General features: G+C 44.4%; 1 protein-coding gene across 1 annotated transcript; it reads right to left on the minus strand.

The window, feature by feature from the left end:
- Positions 1–17,750, minus strand: HSDL1 (hydroxysteroid dehydrogenase like 1). Its single transcript, XM_063141500.1, has 6 exons — positions 17,674–17,750; positions 16,204–16,359; positions 9,410–9,642; positions 4,475–4,920; positions 2,549–2,776; positions 1–377 (listed from the first exon to the last, which is right to left on the minus strand). The coding sequence occupies exons 3-6, from the start codon at positions 9,627–9,629 to the stop codon at positions 297–299; spliced, it is 975 nt and encodes a 324-aa protein (XP_062997570.1). The 5' UTR covers positions 9,630–9,642; positions 16,204–16,359; positions 17,674–17,750; the 3' UTR covers positions 1–296.
- Between the last annotated feature and the right edge of the window lie 2,087 nt (positions 17,751–19,837).

Below are 19,837 nucleotides of genomic sequence, written 5' to 3' on the forward strand. Positions count from 1 at the left end.
GTGCATAGGATTGCACGCTTAGTACTTTATAGAACTCGGTCCACCACAGACATCATACGAAGAAAGCCAACTACCTAAACAGATTTGTCATTGCCCATCAATCTTGCAAGGTAGAATCATGACCCAAAGTTTAGGTACATAGATCTTCTCTGTTTCGTTTCTTTTTTAGCAGGCGAGAAAAAAATACATCCAAAGAAGCTAGGAGTTCTGTAGCAATGGTCATACAGGGCTGCTAGGTGTTCTGAGTCCTCCAGCGGACGGTCTTTGCAGGTTTTTTATGTCGTTTTTCAAAGCAGTCACTTTTCATGAAAACTGGAGAAAATTCTGTTCAATCCCCTAGCCCAGAGCCAGTCTGGTAGGTACTGTCCAAACATTAACTACAAGGCAAAAGCATGAAATACAAATTAGATTCGTGTATTTATTAAAACTTTTTTTTTTTAAAAAAAAATGATTGCCCTACATCTTTTCACTTACCAAAGCACAAGTCAGTGTATTTCTTTGGCGATCAGCAATAACAATATTAAAAATATCAACATTAAAACCAACAACAACCAAGAGCCATTTGAATTAAAAGTTTGTCTCAGCTGCCCTTTCCTTATTTCACTCCCCAACAATATTCTGTTAACTGCTTTTTTAAAAAAAAAAAAAAAAGACATTCCATTAGGCGCAGCCTTCCTCAACCTGGGGCGCTCCAGATGTGTTGGACTACAACTCCCAGAATGCCCCAGCCGGCAGTCCAACACATCTGGAGATGCAGTCCAACACATCTGGAGCGCCCCAGGTTGAGGAAGGCTGCAATTAGGAGAACACACACCCTTCAAAAGAATTGCAAGAGCATAAGAACATAAGAAGAGCCACGCTGGATCAGACCAAGGGTCCATCTAGTCCAGCATTCTGTTCACACAGTGGCCAACTAGCTGTTGACCAGGAACCCACAAGCAGGACACAGGTACAACAGTACCCTACCACCCATGTTCCCCAGCAACTAGTGTACATAGGCTTACTGCTTCTGATACTGGAGGTTGCACATAGCCATCAGGATTAGAAGCCATTGATAGCCTTTTCCTCCAGGAATTTATCCAACCCCCTTTTAAAGCCATCCAAACTGGTGGCCATCACAACATTCTGAGATGTAAAACAAGTGAGACAGGATCAGGCACAGGGAAGTTCAGGGCCTGCCCCAGTTGGACTGTCCCAACTCCAAGGCTGAAACTCTACTTAATTTTTCCTCTTCCCTCCTCATCCCACTTTCCTTGTGTGTCATGAGTTTTATAGATTGTAAGCCTGTGGGCGTGGGTTGATTTCTTTTACTGACTAATTATAAGATGCTCCAGGAGCTTTTTGGGGGGCCGAGGAGCGGGATAAAAATACTTGGGAGGAAGAAAGACAACGAAAGGGGCAGGGCAATTCTATCGGGGTGGGAGAGGGGCTATCAAAGGTTAAGGAAGTGCCATGTCCAGGCAGAAGATGGGTCGGCATTTTTGCACCTGTAAAACATTAAAACAATAAAGATGTGCAAAATTATGCAAGCAGCAGCTGATGCTAGCCAGTAGTGCTTATGGCACTCACTTCTGTAATTTCGTTTATTACATTTCTATACTGCCCAGTAGCTGAAGCTCTCTGGGCAGTTTAAAAAAGATCAGAATCTTAAAAAGACAATATTATACATAGTATAAAAATACTTACATACGAAATATGAAGAGACAGCATACACACACACACACAATTAATTTTAAACAATAAGAAAAAAATCCAGGTCCTGATTAAAACAACATCATCTGCAGCCAAATGCCTGAGAGTAGAGGAAGCTCTTAGCCTGTTGCTGAAAAGATAACAATGTTGGCACCAGGCAGGCCTTGTTGGGGGGATAGTTCCAGAATTGGGAGGCCACCACCAAGAAGGCCCTCTCCCTTCTTGCATCCCTTGGAGGAGGCACTTGAAAGAGGGCCTTAGATGACCAGCATAGTGTACAGGTAGGTTCATGCCTGGAGAGGCGCTCCATCAGGTATTGCAGTCTCAAGCCAAGTAAGGCTTTATCGGTCAAAGCTCTTCTTCCCGTTATCAATCTGGCTGATGCATTTTGCACAAGCTGCAGCTTCTGAACCCTCTTCAAAGGCAGCTCATGACAACTGTACACAACACAGAACTAATCCTAGCATTAGATGAGCCAAGGGGAAAACTGCATGTTCCCTCCAAAGAAACGAAACGTGACACAAAAAGCCCCAATTCCCTAGGCCCTAAGCCAAGCACGTTTCAGAAAAGAGAAGTATGCAGGTTCATAACATGCAAAAAGTTCCTTTGAATAATTCTTTGAACAGTTTGAACACTGCTTTTGAACAACTGCATGGCTACGTACGATCAGGACTTTGCTTCCTGTTTTCAGTCGTACTGCAATAAAATAAAGAAATAGCCAGGCAACACTGACGGAGGACATTGGCTCACACTTAGTGCACATGTTCAAAACCCTGCGCTAGCTTTTGGTTCAACAGCCCTCCTGATAAAGTCAAGAGAAAATTTAATAAAGGAGCAACTGAATCAATCATATTACCATGATCGAGTGCGGCCAGTATCCTGTAGTCCTTCTGGATATTCCAAGGGTGGTGATGGCGTGGTGGGCAAACTCGTCAGCGGAAGGCGCAAAGTAACTGCTTTTGGAGGGCGCGTCACTAAACTTCGTCACGTCGGTGGAGATGTAGAATGGAATTAAGCTCTGAACAAAGATGCCTTGGGGAGCATATTCATAATGAAGCGCTCTGCTGAAATGGTCCAGGTATGCCTATCAAGGTTAAGGGCAGACAAGTAAGATTCTTTGGGGCTTTTCCATGGAGAAAGGACAGAGCTTAGCAGCTTAAATCACACCACTCAACTGAGATGCATGCAGGTAACTGAAGGGCAGATAAGGAACCACATCTCACTCAACAAATACCCACCCACCCAACCTAGTTCTGTTAGTCAAATTGGCTGGCCATTTGCTAGTTCTTAATAATTTTTCTAGTAGTCAATCCTGTGGCCTCTAGGCAGCATGTGGGGGGTGGGGGCATAGGATACTTCAGATTCCTGGATTCGAGGTCAGAGGCAGCGCTCCGACCTCAGACCCAGGAGTCTGATCTGGCATGGAGAACCAGGACAGTTGCCTCTCTTGAGGTCACAAAGGTGACCTCGGAGAGAAGGGGAAGGCGGCAGGTCTGTGGGCGGAGAGGGGAGGAGACTCTGGAGGCCACCTTACGAAGAATCCCCCGGCCTCCCCAGCCTCCTTCCCTCCCACTCCGCAGAGCCCCAGCTAGATGGGTGAAAAGCCCATCTAGCAAAAATGCAGAGCGGGAAGAATTCGGCAGCTGACTGGCATCCCAATAGGATTGGACCCTTAGTCTCTTTTACAAATGTAAACTAGTCCTTTACAATTCAGCCAACCATGAAATCCTACACATCTACTCAAAAGCAAGTCCCATTAGCCTCAGTGGCGCTTACTCCCAGGTAAGTGGGTGTACTTGCAGGAGTGGCCTTCCGGATGTTGTACTACAACTACCATCATCCCCCAACCACTGGCCATGCTGGCTGGGGATGATGGAGATTGGGAGTCCAACGTCACCTCGAGGGCTGCAGGTTCCTCAACCCTGGTGTATAGGATTGGGGCCCAGATTTCTAAAGCTGCCTTCACAGCAGCAGCAGTTGATTAGAATGGTGAACCCAACATGTTTTTTGCCCTTTTGATGGGCAGCCATTACAGCTTGCGTATCCTTTGAATTTTCTTTTTGCAGCCTGACTCCCATTCTCATGAAGCCCATGTTGCCATAGGCGCTAGTAGTCCTGTTCCTTTCCGGCTATTTTGTCCCTCAGTCCCCGAACCATGGAGGGGCTCATGAATAATGCAAATGTGGGTCATGCATAGTGAATCCTCCCTCCAAAATTTGCATGCAGCATGGCCCCGCCCCGCCCCAACTGCTCGTCTCTGTCTCCCTCCCTCTCCCCACTGGCGGCGACAACCTAACCACGTGGCTGGGCCGGCCTTCGTGCCACACTGATTGGCCGAGCAGGGTTGCCCATCATCCCGCTGGCAGCTGCCTGGTGCAGAGAAAATTAATTGCTAGTAAAGCTCAAGCTTTGAACTTTTTAAAAAAGTTTCCATTTTTTTCTGCACATCTACACTGCTTAAACTTCAGTTTAAAACAAGAATGAGCGAAATCGGTCTGGTAGGTCTCTAGGAATAATGCTTACAGTACCGTATTATTATTATTATTATTATTATTATTATTAATTGGATTTTTATACCGCCCAATAGCCGAAGCTCCCTGGGTGGTTCACAAAAAGCAAGTACTGTTATATAAGATGATCCTATTCAAGCCTTTATAACGTACCAGTTCACTAGTTCACAAAGTCCTTATCCATAGAAACAGAAAATACATTTCCATGGGGAAAGGAAACCTGCCTTTTAGGAACAATACTAATACTACACCACATGCATTTTGACATTTACCTTGGAGGCTGAATATGCGGTGATCTTCGGGGTGGGCTGGCAGCAGAATACAGACGAAACATTTATAATAGCGCCTTTCTTTCTCTGCACCATCCCTGGCAACACCATATGCACCATCATGTTAACTGCCCCAATATTCACATTGATGAGATCCCAAACTTTATCCTCTGTCAAATTGGTGAAATAATCTGGGCAAGCGTAGAACACCCCTGCGTTGTTCACTAAGATGCCAATCTCTTTGCCCGCCAGGGCCTTCTCGATGGCAGGGTAAGCCCCACGGCCCTTGCTGAAGTCCGCCACAATCACTGCCGTTTCAACCCTGTAGGAATCCGCTATCTCTTTGGCAAGAGCCTCCATCTTTGCCTTGTCCAGGCTAATTAAGACGATGTTCACCCCACGACTTGCCAACTCTTTAGCATAGGACTTGCCAACGCCGGAGGTGCAACCTGCAACAAACCAAGAGAGCAATGGAAGCCAGAACACTCCAGTCCTAAACACGCTTACTAAGAAGTCCAGACAACAGATTTCAGTTGAGAGGGGCAGGTGGGCAAAGGCAGAAGGATTTGCTGGTAGATCTATGAGTGATTTGCAGTAGATTCCCAAGAATCTACTGCAAACTTAAAAATTGTAAGTAAAACTGCATTTTAAAAAAAAAGCATGGGTGACCTTGTACAAATGAGAACTTCCTCGGCCTCAGTGTTCCTCACCTGTAAAATAAGTCATCAGTTGGCTTTCTTTGAGCAGATTTTTGTGTAGCAATATTGTCCAATTTTATTGTTTGATCCAGGAAGGAATAATAATAATAATAATAATTTATTTCTTACCTGCCTCTCCGTTTGGATTGAGGCAGGGAACAACAGTGAATATAAAACGCATTAAAAACAGATTAAAAACATAGCATACATGATTAAAACATCCTTAAAACATCCTAAAAACATTCTCGAATTTCACTGGAAGGGTTCTGCTCGCAGGAGGCGTGCAGCTGGTCACTGATTTTGAATCTGGTTCCATCCCACTCAAGAGATTATTTTGGACATGTTCCTGGTTGGTGGATCTATGGTAAGTTGGACCTCTAGTAAAAATAAAAATTAAAGTAGATCCAATGAATATGCAGTGGAAGTGAAGAATAGATTTAAGGGACTAGATTTAGTAGATAGGGTCCCGGAAGAACTATGGACAGAAGTTCGCAACATTGTCCAAGAGGTGGCAACAAAAAACGTCCCAAAGAAAAAGAAAACCAAGAAGGCAAGATGGCTGTCTGCTGAGACACTGGAAGTAGCCCAAGAAAGAAGGAAAGCAAAAAGCAACAGCGATAGGAAACAGTGCCCAATTAAATGCAAAATTCCAGAGGTTAGCCAGAAGAGATAAGGAATTATTTTTAAACAAGCAATGTGCGGAAGTGGAAGAAGACAATAAAATAGGAAGGACAAGAGACCTCTTCCAGAAAATTAGAAACATCGGAGGTAAATTCCAGGCAAAAATGGGTATGATCAAAAACAAAGATTGCAAGGACCTAACAGAAACAGAAGAGATCAAGAAAAGGTGGCAAGAATATACGGAAGATCTATATAGGAAGGATAATAATATCGGGGATAGCTCAGATGGCGTGGTCAGTGAGTTAGAGCCAGACATCCTGAAGAGTGAGGTTGAATGGGCCTTAAGAAGCATTGCTAATAACAAGGCAGCAGGAGACGACGGTATCCCAGCTGAACTGTTTAAAATATTGCAAGATGATGCTGTCAAAGTGATGCATGCCATATGCCAGCAAATTTGGAAAACACAAGAATGGCCATCAGACTGGAAAAAATCAACTTATATCCCCATACCAAAAAAGGGAAACACGAAAGAATGTTCAAACTATCGGACAGTGGCACTTATTTCACATACCAGCAAGGTAATGCTCAAGATCCTGCAAGGTAGACTCCAGCAATTCATGGAGTGAGAATTGCCAGATGTACAAGCTGGGTTTAGAAAAGGCAGAGGAACTAGAGACCAAATTGCCAATATCCGCTGGATAATGGAGAAAGCCAGGGAGTTCCAGAAAAACATCTATTTCTGTTTTATTGACTATTCTAAAGCCTTTGACTGTGTGGACCATAACAAACTGTGACAAGTTCTTGGGGGTATGGGGATACCAAGTCATCTTGTCTGCCTCCTGAGGAATCTGTATAACAAAGAAGTAGCAACGGTAAGAACAGACCACGGAACAACGGACTGGTTTAAGATTGGGAAAGGAGTACGGCAGGGTTGTATACTCTCACCTTATCTATTCAACTTGTATGCAGAACACATCATGCGACGTGCTGGGCTTGACGAATCCAAGGCTGGAGTTAAAATCTCAGGAAGAAACATTAACAATCTCAGATATGCAGATGACACCACTATGATGGCTGAAAGCGAGGAGGAGCTGAGGAGCCTTATGACGAAGGTGAAAGAAGAAAGTGCAAAAGCTGGGTTGCAGTTAAACCTCAAAAAAAAACCAAGATTATGGCAACCAGCTTGATTGATAACTGGCAAATAGAGGGAGAAAACGTGGAGGCAGTGACAGACTCTGTATTTCTGGGCGCAAAGATTACTGCAGACGCTGACTGCAGCCAGGAAATCAGAAGACGTTTACTTCTTGGGAGGAGAGCAATGACAAATCTTGATAAAATAGTTAAGAGCAGAGACACCACACTGACAACAAAGGTCCGCATAGTTAAAGCAATGGTATTCCCCGTAGTAACCTATGGCTGCGAGAGCTGGACCATAAGGAAAGCTGAGCGAAGGAAGATAGACGCTTTTGAACTGTGGTGTTGGAGGAAAATTCTGAGAGTGCCTTGGACTGCAAGAAGATCAAACCAGTTCATACTCCAGGAAATAAAGCCAGACTGCTCACTTGAGGGAATGGCATTAAAGGCAAAACTGAAGTACTTTGGCCACATAATGAGAAGACAGGATACCCTGGAGAAGAGGCTGATGCTAGGGAAAGTGGAAGGCAAAAGGAAGAGGGGCCGATCAAGGGCAAGATGGATGGATGATATTCTGGAGGTGACAGACTTGACCTTGGGGGAGCTATGGGTGGCAACGGACAACAGAAAGCTCTGGCGTGGGCTGGTCCGTGAAGTCACGAAGAGTCGGAAGCGACTGAACGAATAAACAACAACCAACGTGATAGCAGCCTCTGTGGCGCAGAGCGGTAAAGCAGCAGTTTCTGCAGCTGAAACTCTCCCCATGGCCTGAGTTCGATCCCAGCGGAAGCTGATTTCAGGCAGCCGGCTCGGGTCGACTCAGCCTTCCATCCTTCCGAGGTCGGTAAAATGAGTACCCAGCTAGCTGGGGGAAAGGTAATAATGGCCGGGGAAGGCAACGGCAAACCACCCTGCTATAAGGGCTGCCAAGAAAACGGCAGCGAAAGCTGATGTCCCTCCAAGAGTCAGTAATGACTCAGTGCTTGCACGAGAGGTTCCTTTCCTTAACTAACGTGATGTCTACCCACTACTGCAGGAGAGCGTTTACTTCCATTCAAATGGAACAGGATGGAAGCTTCAGTCTGGGTTTTATGCATATTCATTTCAGGGCTTTCCCCCCTTACTTATTGCAGTGAAAAAAATCATGCCACAAAGTATTGCAGGAGTTACTACATTTAGGAATGCAGACCTGGCCATCTAGTTGGCTCTTTATCTCTCTCACAGTGTTACATGCCAATACTGTAATGTGCTCTATGTGGGGCTGCCCTTGAAGACAGTTCTGAAACTGAAACAAGGACAGAATGCGGCAGCTAGAATGCTTGTGGGAGCAAGGCAATCGGATCATGTTACTCCTCTTTTGTGTCATTTCCATTGGCTGCCTGTTAGTTTCTAAGAGCCATTGGCCTTGTTCAGACGACACGTTAAACCATGCTGCTTAACCACAAAATGGTTAAGGGAATTCCCTTAACCATTTTGTGGTTAAGCAGCATGTTTTAGCATGTTGTCTGAACCAGGCCAGTGTGGTTTAGTGGTTAAGAGTCTTGGTCTTGAGGAATTTGGATTCTAGTCCCCACTCGGCCATGAAGCTCAGTGGGTAACACTGAAACAGTCACTGACTCTCAGCCTAACCTACCTCACAGGGTTGTTGTGGATATCCTGGCTGAAGCTGAGGGCAAAGAGAGGTACCAGGCAAAGGTGCAGCTAAAGGAAAGCGCCGAGACAGAAGCCAGGGAAAGGTGAGGCTAAGAGTCCAGGAATCAGTTCAAGAGGCCAGAGGCAGAAGCTCAAAGGCAGCCAGCAACAGAGGATATGGGCCACATTGGAACACAAAACAGCTCAGGAAAGAACTAAGAGCTACTTGTAAAATATTTATTGCTGGACAATTCCTTTTTTTTCACCTCTTACAATGCACCAGCTCTTGTCTTCTGTTCAAATCCAACTTTCTTTAAAAAAAAAATCTGCCACAAAAATGTACACCACTGTAGAGAATTTCAAATCCATCAACTGAAGTCCAAGCAAGTCAAATCAATATGCACTTTTTCGCTCACTACCAGCTCTCCACAGCAGCCTTCTTACCTTCGTGACTGTCAGCCCCACAATAGCCACCCTCTAAGCTGATTTTCCTCCCCACTCTCTCCTTGCAACTGTGCAGTGACTATCTTGTCCTTTTCCTCCCCTTCCTCCCTCTTTCCTTCCGTCTCCCTCCTACCACTTCATTCACCAAAGATCCAGTATTTTCCACCATTCTAAATTTCAGCAGCTTGGATGTCCGAGAACACTGCATGACATCAGAGCAGCTCAGCCAATGATGATGGGCGGCAATAAGCTATAGGCAACAGCAGACTGTTAACCTGTTGCCTATGTAAAATGCAAAATCCCAACCCAGATTTTTGCTTGGAAAGTAACACGAGCCCCTTCAAAACCCAAGATTCTCGTCGCGTTGTTTTGGGGGAGGCCATTAAACGCAGTAGTTTCAGTCTCTCACCTGTGACAATCGCCCATTTTCCATACAGCTTGACGAGATCAGCCCTGCTGACCAGCCTGGGAATGAAATGTAACCTGATCAGGGTGTACGTGCCATTCAGAACATTAAAGCATGTCTTGACTGTATAGAAAGCTCCGATAAAAGCCAGCGTCTCTATGTAACAATTGCAGGACCGGCCAAGCTCCCTGAGCAAGAGGGAGAAGCTGTCCACCGCAGCCATGGCAACCAGGTGTCTGAAAGAGAAAAAGGAAGAGATAAAGGTATGGAAGAAAATATTACTCAATCAATCCCATTTTATTCCGCCCTTCTTCCAAGGAGCTTAGGTTTCTTGCCCAGCATTTTATCCTCACAACAACCCGGTGAGATAGATCCCGTTGAAAAAAGAGTGAGTGGCCCAAGTAGTGAGAAGTTCCTGGCTTCCGTTTCCTTTGAAAGGAGGTCGCTGGAGGTTAATGGCGTTTTGTAATATTACCTGGCTTCAGTTTCCTTTGAAAGGAGGTCACTCGAAGTTAATGGCGTTTTGTAATATTTGAGATTATTTGTGGACGGATAGGTGGGAAACATTCCAATGGGTACCCAAAGGCCACAGTTCCCACATCTCCAGAGATGTGGGATTATGTTTTTTAAATTACGTTTTTAAATTTTTGTATACTTTTAACGTTTACTATTTTTAATTGTTGCAAACCGCCCAGAGAGCTTCGGCTGTGGGGAGGTATATAAATGTAAATAAATAAATAAATAAAGGCAACCCTCCATCCCTGGTGCTGTTCGCTTGCAGCCCCCACAAAATTTTCACATTCTCTCTGTGCATTTCTTTCAAAAACAAACAAAAAACAGAGGCTGTCTTGATCCCTTTTACAGAGGGACACATAGACCTGGGTTGTTGTTTTTATTTAGAGCTGTATCAGCAAAACAGTCTCTGCCCTGTCGCTAAACACACACACACACAGAGAGAGAGAGAGAGAGAGAGACACACACACACTGCAAAATGGAGGGAGGAGAGGAAAAAAAGCAAATTCAGGAACCCATTCATAGTTACAAAATTCTTATCAAATAACCACCTGGAATACGCAGCCTTCCTCAACCTGGGGCGCTCCAGATGTGTTGGACTGCAACTCCCAGAATGCCCCAGCCAGCTGCTGGCTGGGGCATTCTGGGAGTTGCAGTCCAACACATCTGGAGCGCCCCAGTTGAGGAAGGCTGCGAACAGCTCATGGAGAAGGAGTCAAATACTAGTGATCTCTCAACAGTGCCGACAGAGTGGTTTTGCTTTCCTTCTCTCCCTCTGTGGCAACCTTTATGGAACGGCCAGGGAACAATTGATAGAAGGAGGCGCCCTATGGACAAAGGCTTCCTCCCCATTCATCCATCCAGGTTTCAGTAACACAGGCCAGGTCGGCACATGCTCCATTAATTGCTACACATCAACTCCCAGTTATACGGCGGCCATATGAAAAGGAGGACAGGGCTCAATGCAATACAGTTGTATTGAAAAGGGAATTTCAGCAGGTGTCATTTGTATGCCTGCAGCACCGGATGAAATCCCCTCTTCATCACAACAGCTAACGCTGCAGGAGCCCTGCCCTCTTTTCTATCTAGTCAGGAGGGAAGGGCACCTGCAGCTTCAACTGTTGTGGTGAAGACAGGGAGAGATCCAGTGAGCAAGTAGGCAGGGGCATCTCCTGCTCCTCCTTCTCACGTTGTGAGGGCCAGGGTGAGAGGCAGGGAAACATGTACGTTGCAGTGCTGAAGAGGAGGAGAGAAAGCAAGCCTAGGGGGACCTTGACAGTGGGGCCCTGCTGGGGTTTAGGCCTTGGCAGTGCACAACCACGCTTATTTATTCATTTATTTATTGCATTTCTATACCACCCAATAGCCGGAGATCTCTGGGCAGTTCACAAAAACTAAAACCATTCAAAGTATAAAACAACAGCATAAAACCATAATATAAAATACAATATAAAAGCTCAACCAGATAAAAACAGCAGCAATGCAAAATTACGAATTTAAAACACCAAGTTAAAATTTATTTATAGACTGTTAAAATGCTGGGAGAATAAAAAGGTCTTCACCTGGCATATAATGTAGGTGCCAAGCGAACCTCCTTAGGGAGCTCATTCCACAGCCGGGGTGCCACAGCAGAGAAGGCCCTGCTCCTGGTAGCCACCTGCCTCACTTCCTTTGGCAGGGGCTTGCCGAGAAGGACCCCTGAGGATGACCTTAGGGTCCGGGCAGGTACATATGGGAGGAGGCGTTCCTTCAGATAGCCTGGCCCTAAGCCGTTTAGGGCTTTAAATGTTAATACCAGCACTTTGAATTGGGCCCGGACCTGGACTGGCAGCCAATGAAATTGTAAAAGGACTGGCGTGATGTGGCCTCGCCGACCAGTCCCTGTTAGTAAACGGGCTGCCCTGTTTTGTACCAGTTGAAGTTTCCGGACCGTTTTCAAAGGCAGCCCCACGTATAATGCATTGCAGTAATCCAAACGAGAGGTTATCAGAGCATGGATAACTGTAGCTAGGCTATCTCTGTCCAGATAAGGGCGCAGTTGGTATATCAGCCTACCCTCAATGCCAGCCCTGCTGAACATCCACCAGCATCCATGCTGGTCATCACTCCTGCATCCATCCTGGCTTTTGCTGCTTCCTGGGCCTTTGCATTTGTATCCCATCCTTCCTCCAAGCATCTCAGGGTAGCATACACAGCCAGGATATGGTCCCTCGGCAGGTGCCCGACCAAGCCTACCTCTAACGCCCTCGATTTAGCTTCCAACACAAAATTATTTTAAATAAATATGACTTGCCAGTTCTCAAAGCAGCCCAACTCTCTTTCGAGGGCCTCTTCAGCTGCCACACACAGTCACTGGGCTGCTCTCTCCTCAAAGAGAGATCCTCTTACAAGTAACTTTTCATCATAGACCTCAGGAACATCACCCTACTTCCTACACTAACTAATGAGCTTTTCTGTTTTTTAAAAAAAGGTGGGGGAAGAGTGCGTGCACAGCTTGCAATCCCAAGAATTACTGGGTTAAACCAATTACTTGGTTTCATATGCTAAATGCTGTACAAAGTGCTACACATAACAACTATTCCATTTCTTTCAGGGGGATCTGTGATGTTTTGCTGTTTCATGCCTATTCTGTAATGTAAGTAGTTAGAATATGTTGAAAAGGTTTACTGTTGTGAATGATGTGTATAGTTTAATACATATATACAGTCGTGTGAAAAAGAAAGTACACTCTCTTGGAATTGTATGATTTTACATATCAGGACATAATAACAATCATCTGTTCCTTAGCAGGTCTAAAAATTAGGTAAATACAACCTCAGATGAACAACACCACATGACATATTACAACGTGTCATGATTTATTTAACAGAAATAAAGCCAAAATGGAGAAGCCATGTGTGAAAAAGTAAGTACACCTTATGATTCAATAGCTTGTAGAACCACCTTTAGCAGCAATAACTTGAAGTAATCATTTCCTGTATGACTTTATCAGTCCCTCATATCGTTGTGGAGGAATTTTGGCCCACTCTTCTTTACAATGTTGCTTCAGTTCATTGAGGTTTGAGGGCATTTGTTTATGCACAACTTTCTTAAGGTTCCACCACAGTATTTCAATTGGGTTGAGGTCTGGACTTTGACTGGGCCATTGCAACACCTTGATTCTTTCCTTTTCTGCCATTCTGTTGTAGATTTGCTGGTGTGCTTGGGAGCATTGTCCTGTTGCATGACCCAATTTCGTCCAAGCTTTAGCTGTCGGACAGACGGCCTCACATTTGACTCTAGAATACTTTGGTATACAGAGGAGTTCATGGTCGACTCAATGACTGCAAGGTTCCCAGGTCCTGTGGCTGCAAAACAAGCCCAAATCATCATCCCTCCACCACCGTGCTTGACAGTTGGTATGAGGTGTTTGTGCTGATATGCTGCGTTTGGTTTTCGCCAAACGTGGCGCTGTGCATTATGGCCAAACATCTCCACTTTGGTCTCGTCTGTCCAAAGGACATTGTTCCAGAAGTCTTGTGGTTTGTTTAGATGCAACTTTGCAAACCTAAGCCATGCTGCCACATTCTTTTTAGAGAGAAGAGGCTTTCTCCTGGCAGCCCTTCCAAACAAACCATACTTGTTCAGTCTTTTTCTAATTGTACTGTCATGAACTTTAACATTTAACATGCTCACTGAGGCTTGTAGAGTCTGAGATGTAACTCTTGGTTTTTTTGCAATTTCTCTGAGCATTGCATAGTCTGACCTTGGGCTGATTTTGCTGGGACGTCCTCTCCTGGGAAGATTGGCAACTGTCTTAAATGTTTTCCACTTTTGAATCATCTTTCTCACTGTAGAATGATGGACTTTAAATTGTTCGGAAATGGCCTTATAACCCTTCCCAGATTGATGGGCAGCAGCAATTGCTTCTCTAAGATCATTGCTGATGTCTTTCCTCCTTTGCATTGTGTTAACACACACCTGAATGCTCCAGACCAGCAAACTGAAAAAACTTTGGCTTTTATAGAGGTGGTCATACTTGCTGATGATCAATTAATCACGGGCATTTGATTAGCAGCACCTGTCTGCTACTTAGCATCTTAATTCCTATGGAAGCAGTAAGGGTGTACTTCCTTTTTCACACATGGCTTCTCCATTTTGGCTTTATTTCTGTTAAATAAATCATGACACGGTATAATATGTCATGTGTTGTTGTTCATCTGAGGTTGTATTTACCTAATTTTTAGACCTGCTAAGGAACAGATGATTGTTATTATGTCCTGATATGTAAAATCATACAATTGCAAGAGGGTGTACTTCTTTTTCACACGACTGTACTTACTGGGTTAATGCAGCAGGAACCAGGATGGTAAGAGGTTAGTCCCAGAGGGAGGGGGAGTGAGTGAGAGTATGTGCTGATTGGCTGGTGGATGGAATGGCCGGATTGGTAGATAGCAAGGAATGGGAGGAGTTAGCTGAGTGGGGGCAATACTGAAGTGCTGTGAGAGAGAGAGGAAGAGAGATTTGGGTTTAGGTCTATGAAGATTAGATGTGAGAGTAGGACTACATGTTTTATCATTTTGGGGGAGTAGCTTATTATTATTATTATTATTATTATTAATAATAATAATAATAATAATAATAATAATAATATCTATAGCACCAACAATGTACTTGGTGCTGCACAGTATTATTATTATTACCGTATTTCTTCGATTGTAAGATGCCATCAATTGTAAGACGCACACTAATTTCAGTACTACCAACAGAAAAAAAACACCCTAAGACACACCCGCGATTCTAAGACGGACCCTGTTTTGAGAGATGTTTATATGGGGGGAAAAAGTGTGTCTTAGAATTGAAGAAATACGGTATTATATTTATTTGTATCCCGCCTTTTGCCCAATACTGAACTCAAGGCGGCCTTACAAAGTTTAAAACATACATTGTAAAAACCTAGGAAAAGAAATGTAAAAAAAAAATGTTTAAAATACACAACAAAATTGTGAGTCATTAACATAGATTAGTCCAAATTACTCTCCAAAGGCCTGTTGGAACAAACAAGTTTTTGCCTGCTTCCGAAAGCCCATCAAGGAGGGAGCCAGCCTAGCTTCCTCGGGAAGAGCGTTCCAGAGCACCGGAGCAGCCACCGAGAAGGCCCTCTCCCATGTTCCCACCAAGCACGCCTGTGAAGAAGGTGGGACTGAAAGAAGGGCTTCTCCAGAAGATCTCAAAGCACGGGCAGGCTCATAAGGGAGAATACAGTCTTTCAAATAACCTGGACCCGAGCCATATAGGGCTTTATATGTCATAACCAGCACTTTGAATTGTGCCCGGAAACAGACTGGAAGCCAGTGGAGCTGTTTTAACAGGGGAGTTGTATGCTCCCTGTAACCAGCCCCGGTCAACAATCCGGCTGCAGCTCTTTGAACCAGCTGGAGTTTCCGAACACTCTTCAAAGGCAGCCCCACGTAGAGCGCGTTACAGTATTCCAATCGGGATGTAACTAAAGCATGTGTCACCATGGCCAAGTCCGACATCTCTAGGAACAGGCACAGCTGGCGCACTAGCTTTAACTGTGCAAATGCACTCCTGGCCACCGCCAAAACCTGGGCATCCAGGCTCAGGGCTGAATCCAGAAGTACACCCAAGCTGCGGACCTGTGTCTTCAGATGTGTGTGTGTAACCCCATCCGGCACAAGCTGAATCCCTATTCCCTGATCTGCCTTTCGACTGACCAGGAGCATCTCTGTCTTATCTGGATTAAGCTTCAATTTGTTTGCCCTCATCCAATCCATCACTGCCAACAGACATCGGTTTAGCACATGTACGAATAAAACAGCAACAATATCCTACCAGAGGCTTACAATCTAAAATCATGTTAAAACTTATGAGGGGGAGAGGTTACACAAAGACAGAATTGAAGCACTGTGAACGTTAAATCAGACTAGTGTTCCAAAAGCTATGGAAAAGAGATAAGATTTCAAATGCTTTTTAAAATCTAGGATAGAACTGGTAGTTTGTAGATGTTCTGGGAGAGCATTCCAAGCAAAAGAGGCAGCCAAAGAGAGGGAGGAGTGACAGAATAGCCTAGAGGATAGGCCAGGCAGGGTTGATATCGAAACTGAAGTTGAATCTGAAGCAATATTTCAAACGTTTTAAAACACTGAACTGAAACCATTACGCTTTGTGCCTATTGTAACCATCATGCGTTCACCTGAGGAAACCAGTATGCTTCACAACTGCAACTTACGTCTTCTTAATAAATCTTTATTCAATTCACATTGGTGTGGTTTATGAGGTACCTTGGTGGGGTGCAGGTTCAATCGGTGGCAGCGGAAGGGAAGGTGGAAGTTTAGGGTGCTGGGCTGGGCTGCTGTGTGAGGCCCGAAGAGAGCGGCACGGCACAGAGGCAGTGGGCGGCACCCCCGGTGCCCGTTCCAGAGCTGGGTCCTTTGATTCTAGAGCAAGAATAAAGGAGCAGGAAGGGTCTAATAGCATCTACCACGTATATTACTTGTTCTTGTGATGACTTTATTAGAAAAATTTATATCCCACCTCTCTACTTGCCCCAGTAGCACTCAAGACAAATGGCAACATTCAAAGAGCAGTAAAACAATCTGTCATTAAAAACTGCAACAAATTTTTGCAGCGGGGCATGTTCCCCTTCAGCAGCAACACCCCCCAAGATACTCCGCTCTAGTTTTCTTTCCACCCCCCAACAGAAAATCGGCATTCCTTCATCACTGAGCATGCTATTAGAGTGTAAGCCTATGCAGCAGGGTCTTGCTATTTACTGTTTTACTCTGTACAGCACCATGTACATTGATGGTGCTATATAAATAATAATAATAATGCTCAGGGAAGCCTTTGGTCTGATCCGGCATTGCTTTCCCAATGTTCTTTTGCAACCCACTGAAAGTCAAAATGGCTTCAAAAACAAGCAAACTTAGTTACTGCTCTAATTAAAATTTGCCATTAAATTTGCCATTAAATCTAATTAAAATAAAAGTTTAAGGCTGTTATTCTAGCCACACTTACTGAAAAAACAAATCCCACAAACACCACTGAATAAGCATACATAGGCTCATGCTTTTCATCCACACATGAAAGCATTTAGCCCTATTTAGCAGGAGTCTATTTCAAGAGATAGTCATAAAACCTAAGCGGTGCCATTTATTTATTTTATTGATTTATTTATTGCACTTATATACCGCTCCCATAGCCAGGGCTCTCTGGGCGGTTTACAGAAATTCGAAAATTAAGATAAAAACGAGTATACAAAATTTAAAATTCTAAAGCACATTTCATGTCATCCTTCATTCATTTGTCCCAGAGCCTAATGCACTTTGCACCACAAAACTTGAACTGCCAGGCATATTAGATGCAGAGAAATAAAGCAGGTCTTACAGCTTGATCTTAGGCATATTTACCCAGAAAGACGTCCCACTGAGATTTACTTCCAAGGAATTGAGCATACAATTTACATCCTTTAATGAAAAAAATAAGCATACTGATTTTTCTCTCTCTCTCTTCTGTTGCTCTAGAAATAATCTGTCACCTTTAAATTCCTAATAAATCCATGCATATGTTCTAAACTTCAGAGCGGAGGAAAACAAGAAAATTATTCAAACGTGGCATTGGTTATTTCTTCTTTTTTTATGATCCTCGATTGATGCTGCTGAGCACCTTTATAAATGATTTTAAAATAAGCTGCTCATCAACCATCTTTTTAAGCAAGAAAAAAACAAACAGACAAGCCTTATTTCTTTTACCTGGTTTTCTTCGCTTACGCAGGCAGCCTTTGCATCAGAACATAAATAATGAAGCCTCTACGGTGTGATTGTGTGTGTATTTCCATAGCCGAACATTCTCATTGGTTAAACCAGGAAGGAAAACCTCTCTCTCCATTAACCTAACCTCGAGTTCTGTGGAAAACCTGGAGAGTGGATTTTCAAAATTGCCTGGCAAAGGTATTAACAGCTGAACTGTCAAGTCATGGAGATCCAAGATCCGGGTTTTTGTGTTGCTAGCCAGAGAAGACCAGCTATTCTCAGAACAGGTCTTGAACATGTTGTAAAAAAATAAAAAACAGAATCAAATATTTCTCTTGCTTCTGATCTTTATATGGGCACACCGTTTGTATATATTTGGGCAGGGAAAATCTACGGTTTTTTATATTAATGCTAACGCATAACCCCCTTAAGGGCGCAATTCTATGCATTTTTACCCAGAAAAAGTCCTACAACTCCCAGCCTTCCCCAAGAAGCATGAGGAATTATAGGACTTTTTTCTGATTAAACATGCATAAGACTGTGCCTTTAACTGAAAAAGTGTTTCTGATGAGGATTATAGTGTACTTTCCCGTTATTGAAAGGAAACAGAAGAATCCCTTTCCCCCTTCTGTTCGTTTCCCCTATGAAATTCCTCTCGGGATAATATTATAGAGTGAGTCTCTCTATAAACAGCATATTTGTCTTGAATTGGGCAAAAGACTTATAATGATCTGAAGGTGGTTGAGTCTGGGATGTATTTATTATTTTGTATTATTATTTATTACATTTCTATACCACCCAATTGCCAAATGTCTCTGGGCAGTTCACAAAAATTAAAACCCTAAAATAAATGAGTAAAAAAAAAAATCGCAGTGGGGAAAGATCTCAAAACACAACTTGGAAAGTGGCAAGAAGGGACAGGGCCTTCTCAGAAGGGACAGGGCCTTCTCAGTGGTGGGTCCACTGATTATGTAACAATCTCCCCATTGAGGCCTGTCACCTTTTCGGCCCGGTTAAGACTGTCCTCGACTCACAGGCATATAGTGGCATATGATGGGGCATTTATGTCAGTTGTTTCGGTCAGGTCCAGTATTTTATAGTAACTGTCTTAAACGTTGTATGTTAGATGTTTCATATTATGTTTTCATTGTCTTGTGTTTTTGAACTGCCCAGAGAGCTTTGGCTATTGGACGGTCTAGAAATGATGATGATGATCAGAAGATCAACATACTACAAAAACAGTTACCACGTGGCATAAAATCGTTCCATTGATTACTACAGGCATGTGTTCTGGAATTCGAACCCGGAAATCTATATAAAGAGAGAGAGAGAGTGGGATGCCTCTTCATTTTTCATATCTCTGTTAGCCTAGCCTCGATTTGGAGGGAGAGGTGGGGGGTGGAGCCGGAGATGACGACGGGTTTGCTATGGGGGCGGGGCTAAGTGACGTCTCCAAACATGCCGCTGTGCGCGGGCTTGCGCCGTCACCATGGTAACGGGGAGAAGCCGTTGGGAAGGAGCCGTTGAGCTGGGGAGCGAGCCGGCCGTGTGGGGTGAAGAAGGGGCGGCGTTGACCTGAGGGGGCAACGAGGCTGTGGGTATTAAGTGGTACGCTGGGACGAGGCGGGGGTGGTTCTAATGAAAGAGCTGCTGGAGTTGAAGCTTCCTAGGACGCCCCCGCTTAGTTAGGTGGCATCAGACTAGGGCTGGAAGGAAATGCTCTCTGCACAAGCCCAGATGCACCTTGCCACTACTTTCCGTGGCCAAGGTGGCATCAGACTAGGGCTGGAAGGAAATGCACTCTGCACAAGCCCAGATGCACCTTGCCACTACTTTCCGTGGCCAAGGTGGCATCAGACTAGGGCTGGAAGGAAATGCACTCTGCACAAGCCCAGATGCACCTTGCCACTACTTTCTGTGGCCAAGGTGGCATCAGACTAGGGCTGGAAGGAAATGCTCTCTGCACAAGCCCAGATGCACCTTGCCACTACTTTCCGTGGCCAAGGTGGCATCAGACTAGGGCTGGAAGGAAATGCACTCTGCACAAGCCCAGATGCACCTTGCCACTACTTTCCGTGGCCAAGGTGGCATCAGACTAGGGCTGGAAGGAAATGCACTCTGCACAAGCCCAGATGCACCTTGCCACTACTTTCTGTGGCCAAGG

This window comes from Elgaria multicarinata, chromosome 14 (assembly GCF_023053635.1).
Source record: "Elgaria multicarinata webbii isolate HBS135686 ecotype San Diego chromosome 14, rElgMul1.1.pri, whole genome shotgun sequence".
Lineage (NCBI taxonomy): Eukaryota > Metazoa > Chordata > Lepidosauria > Squamata > Anguidae > Elgaria > Elgaria multicarinata.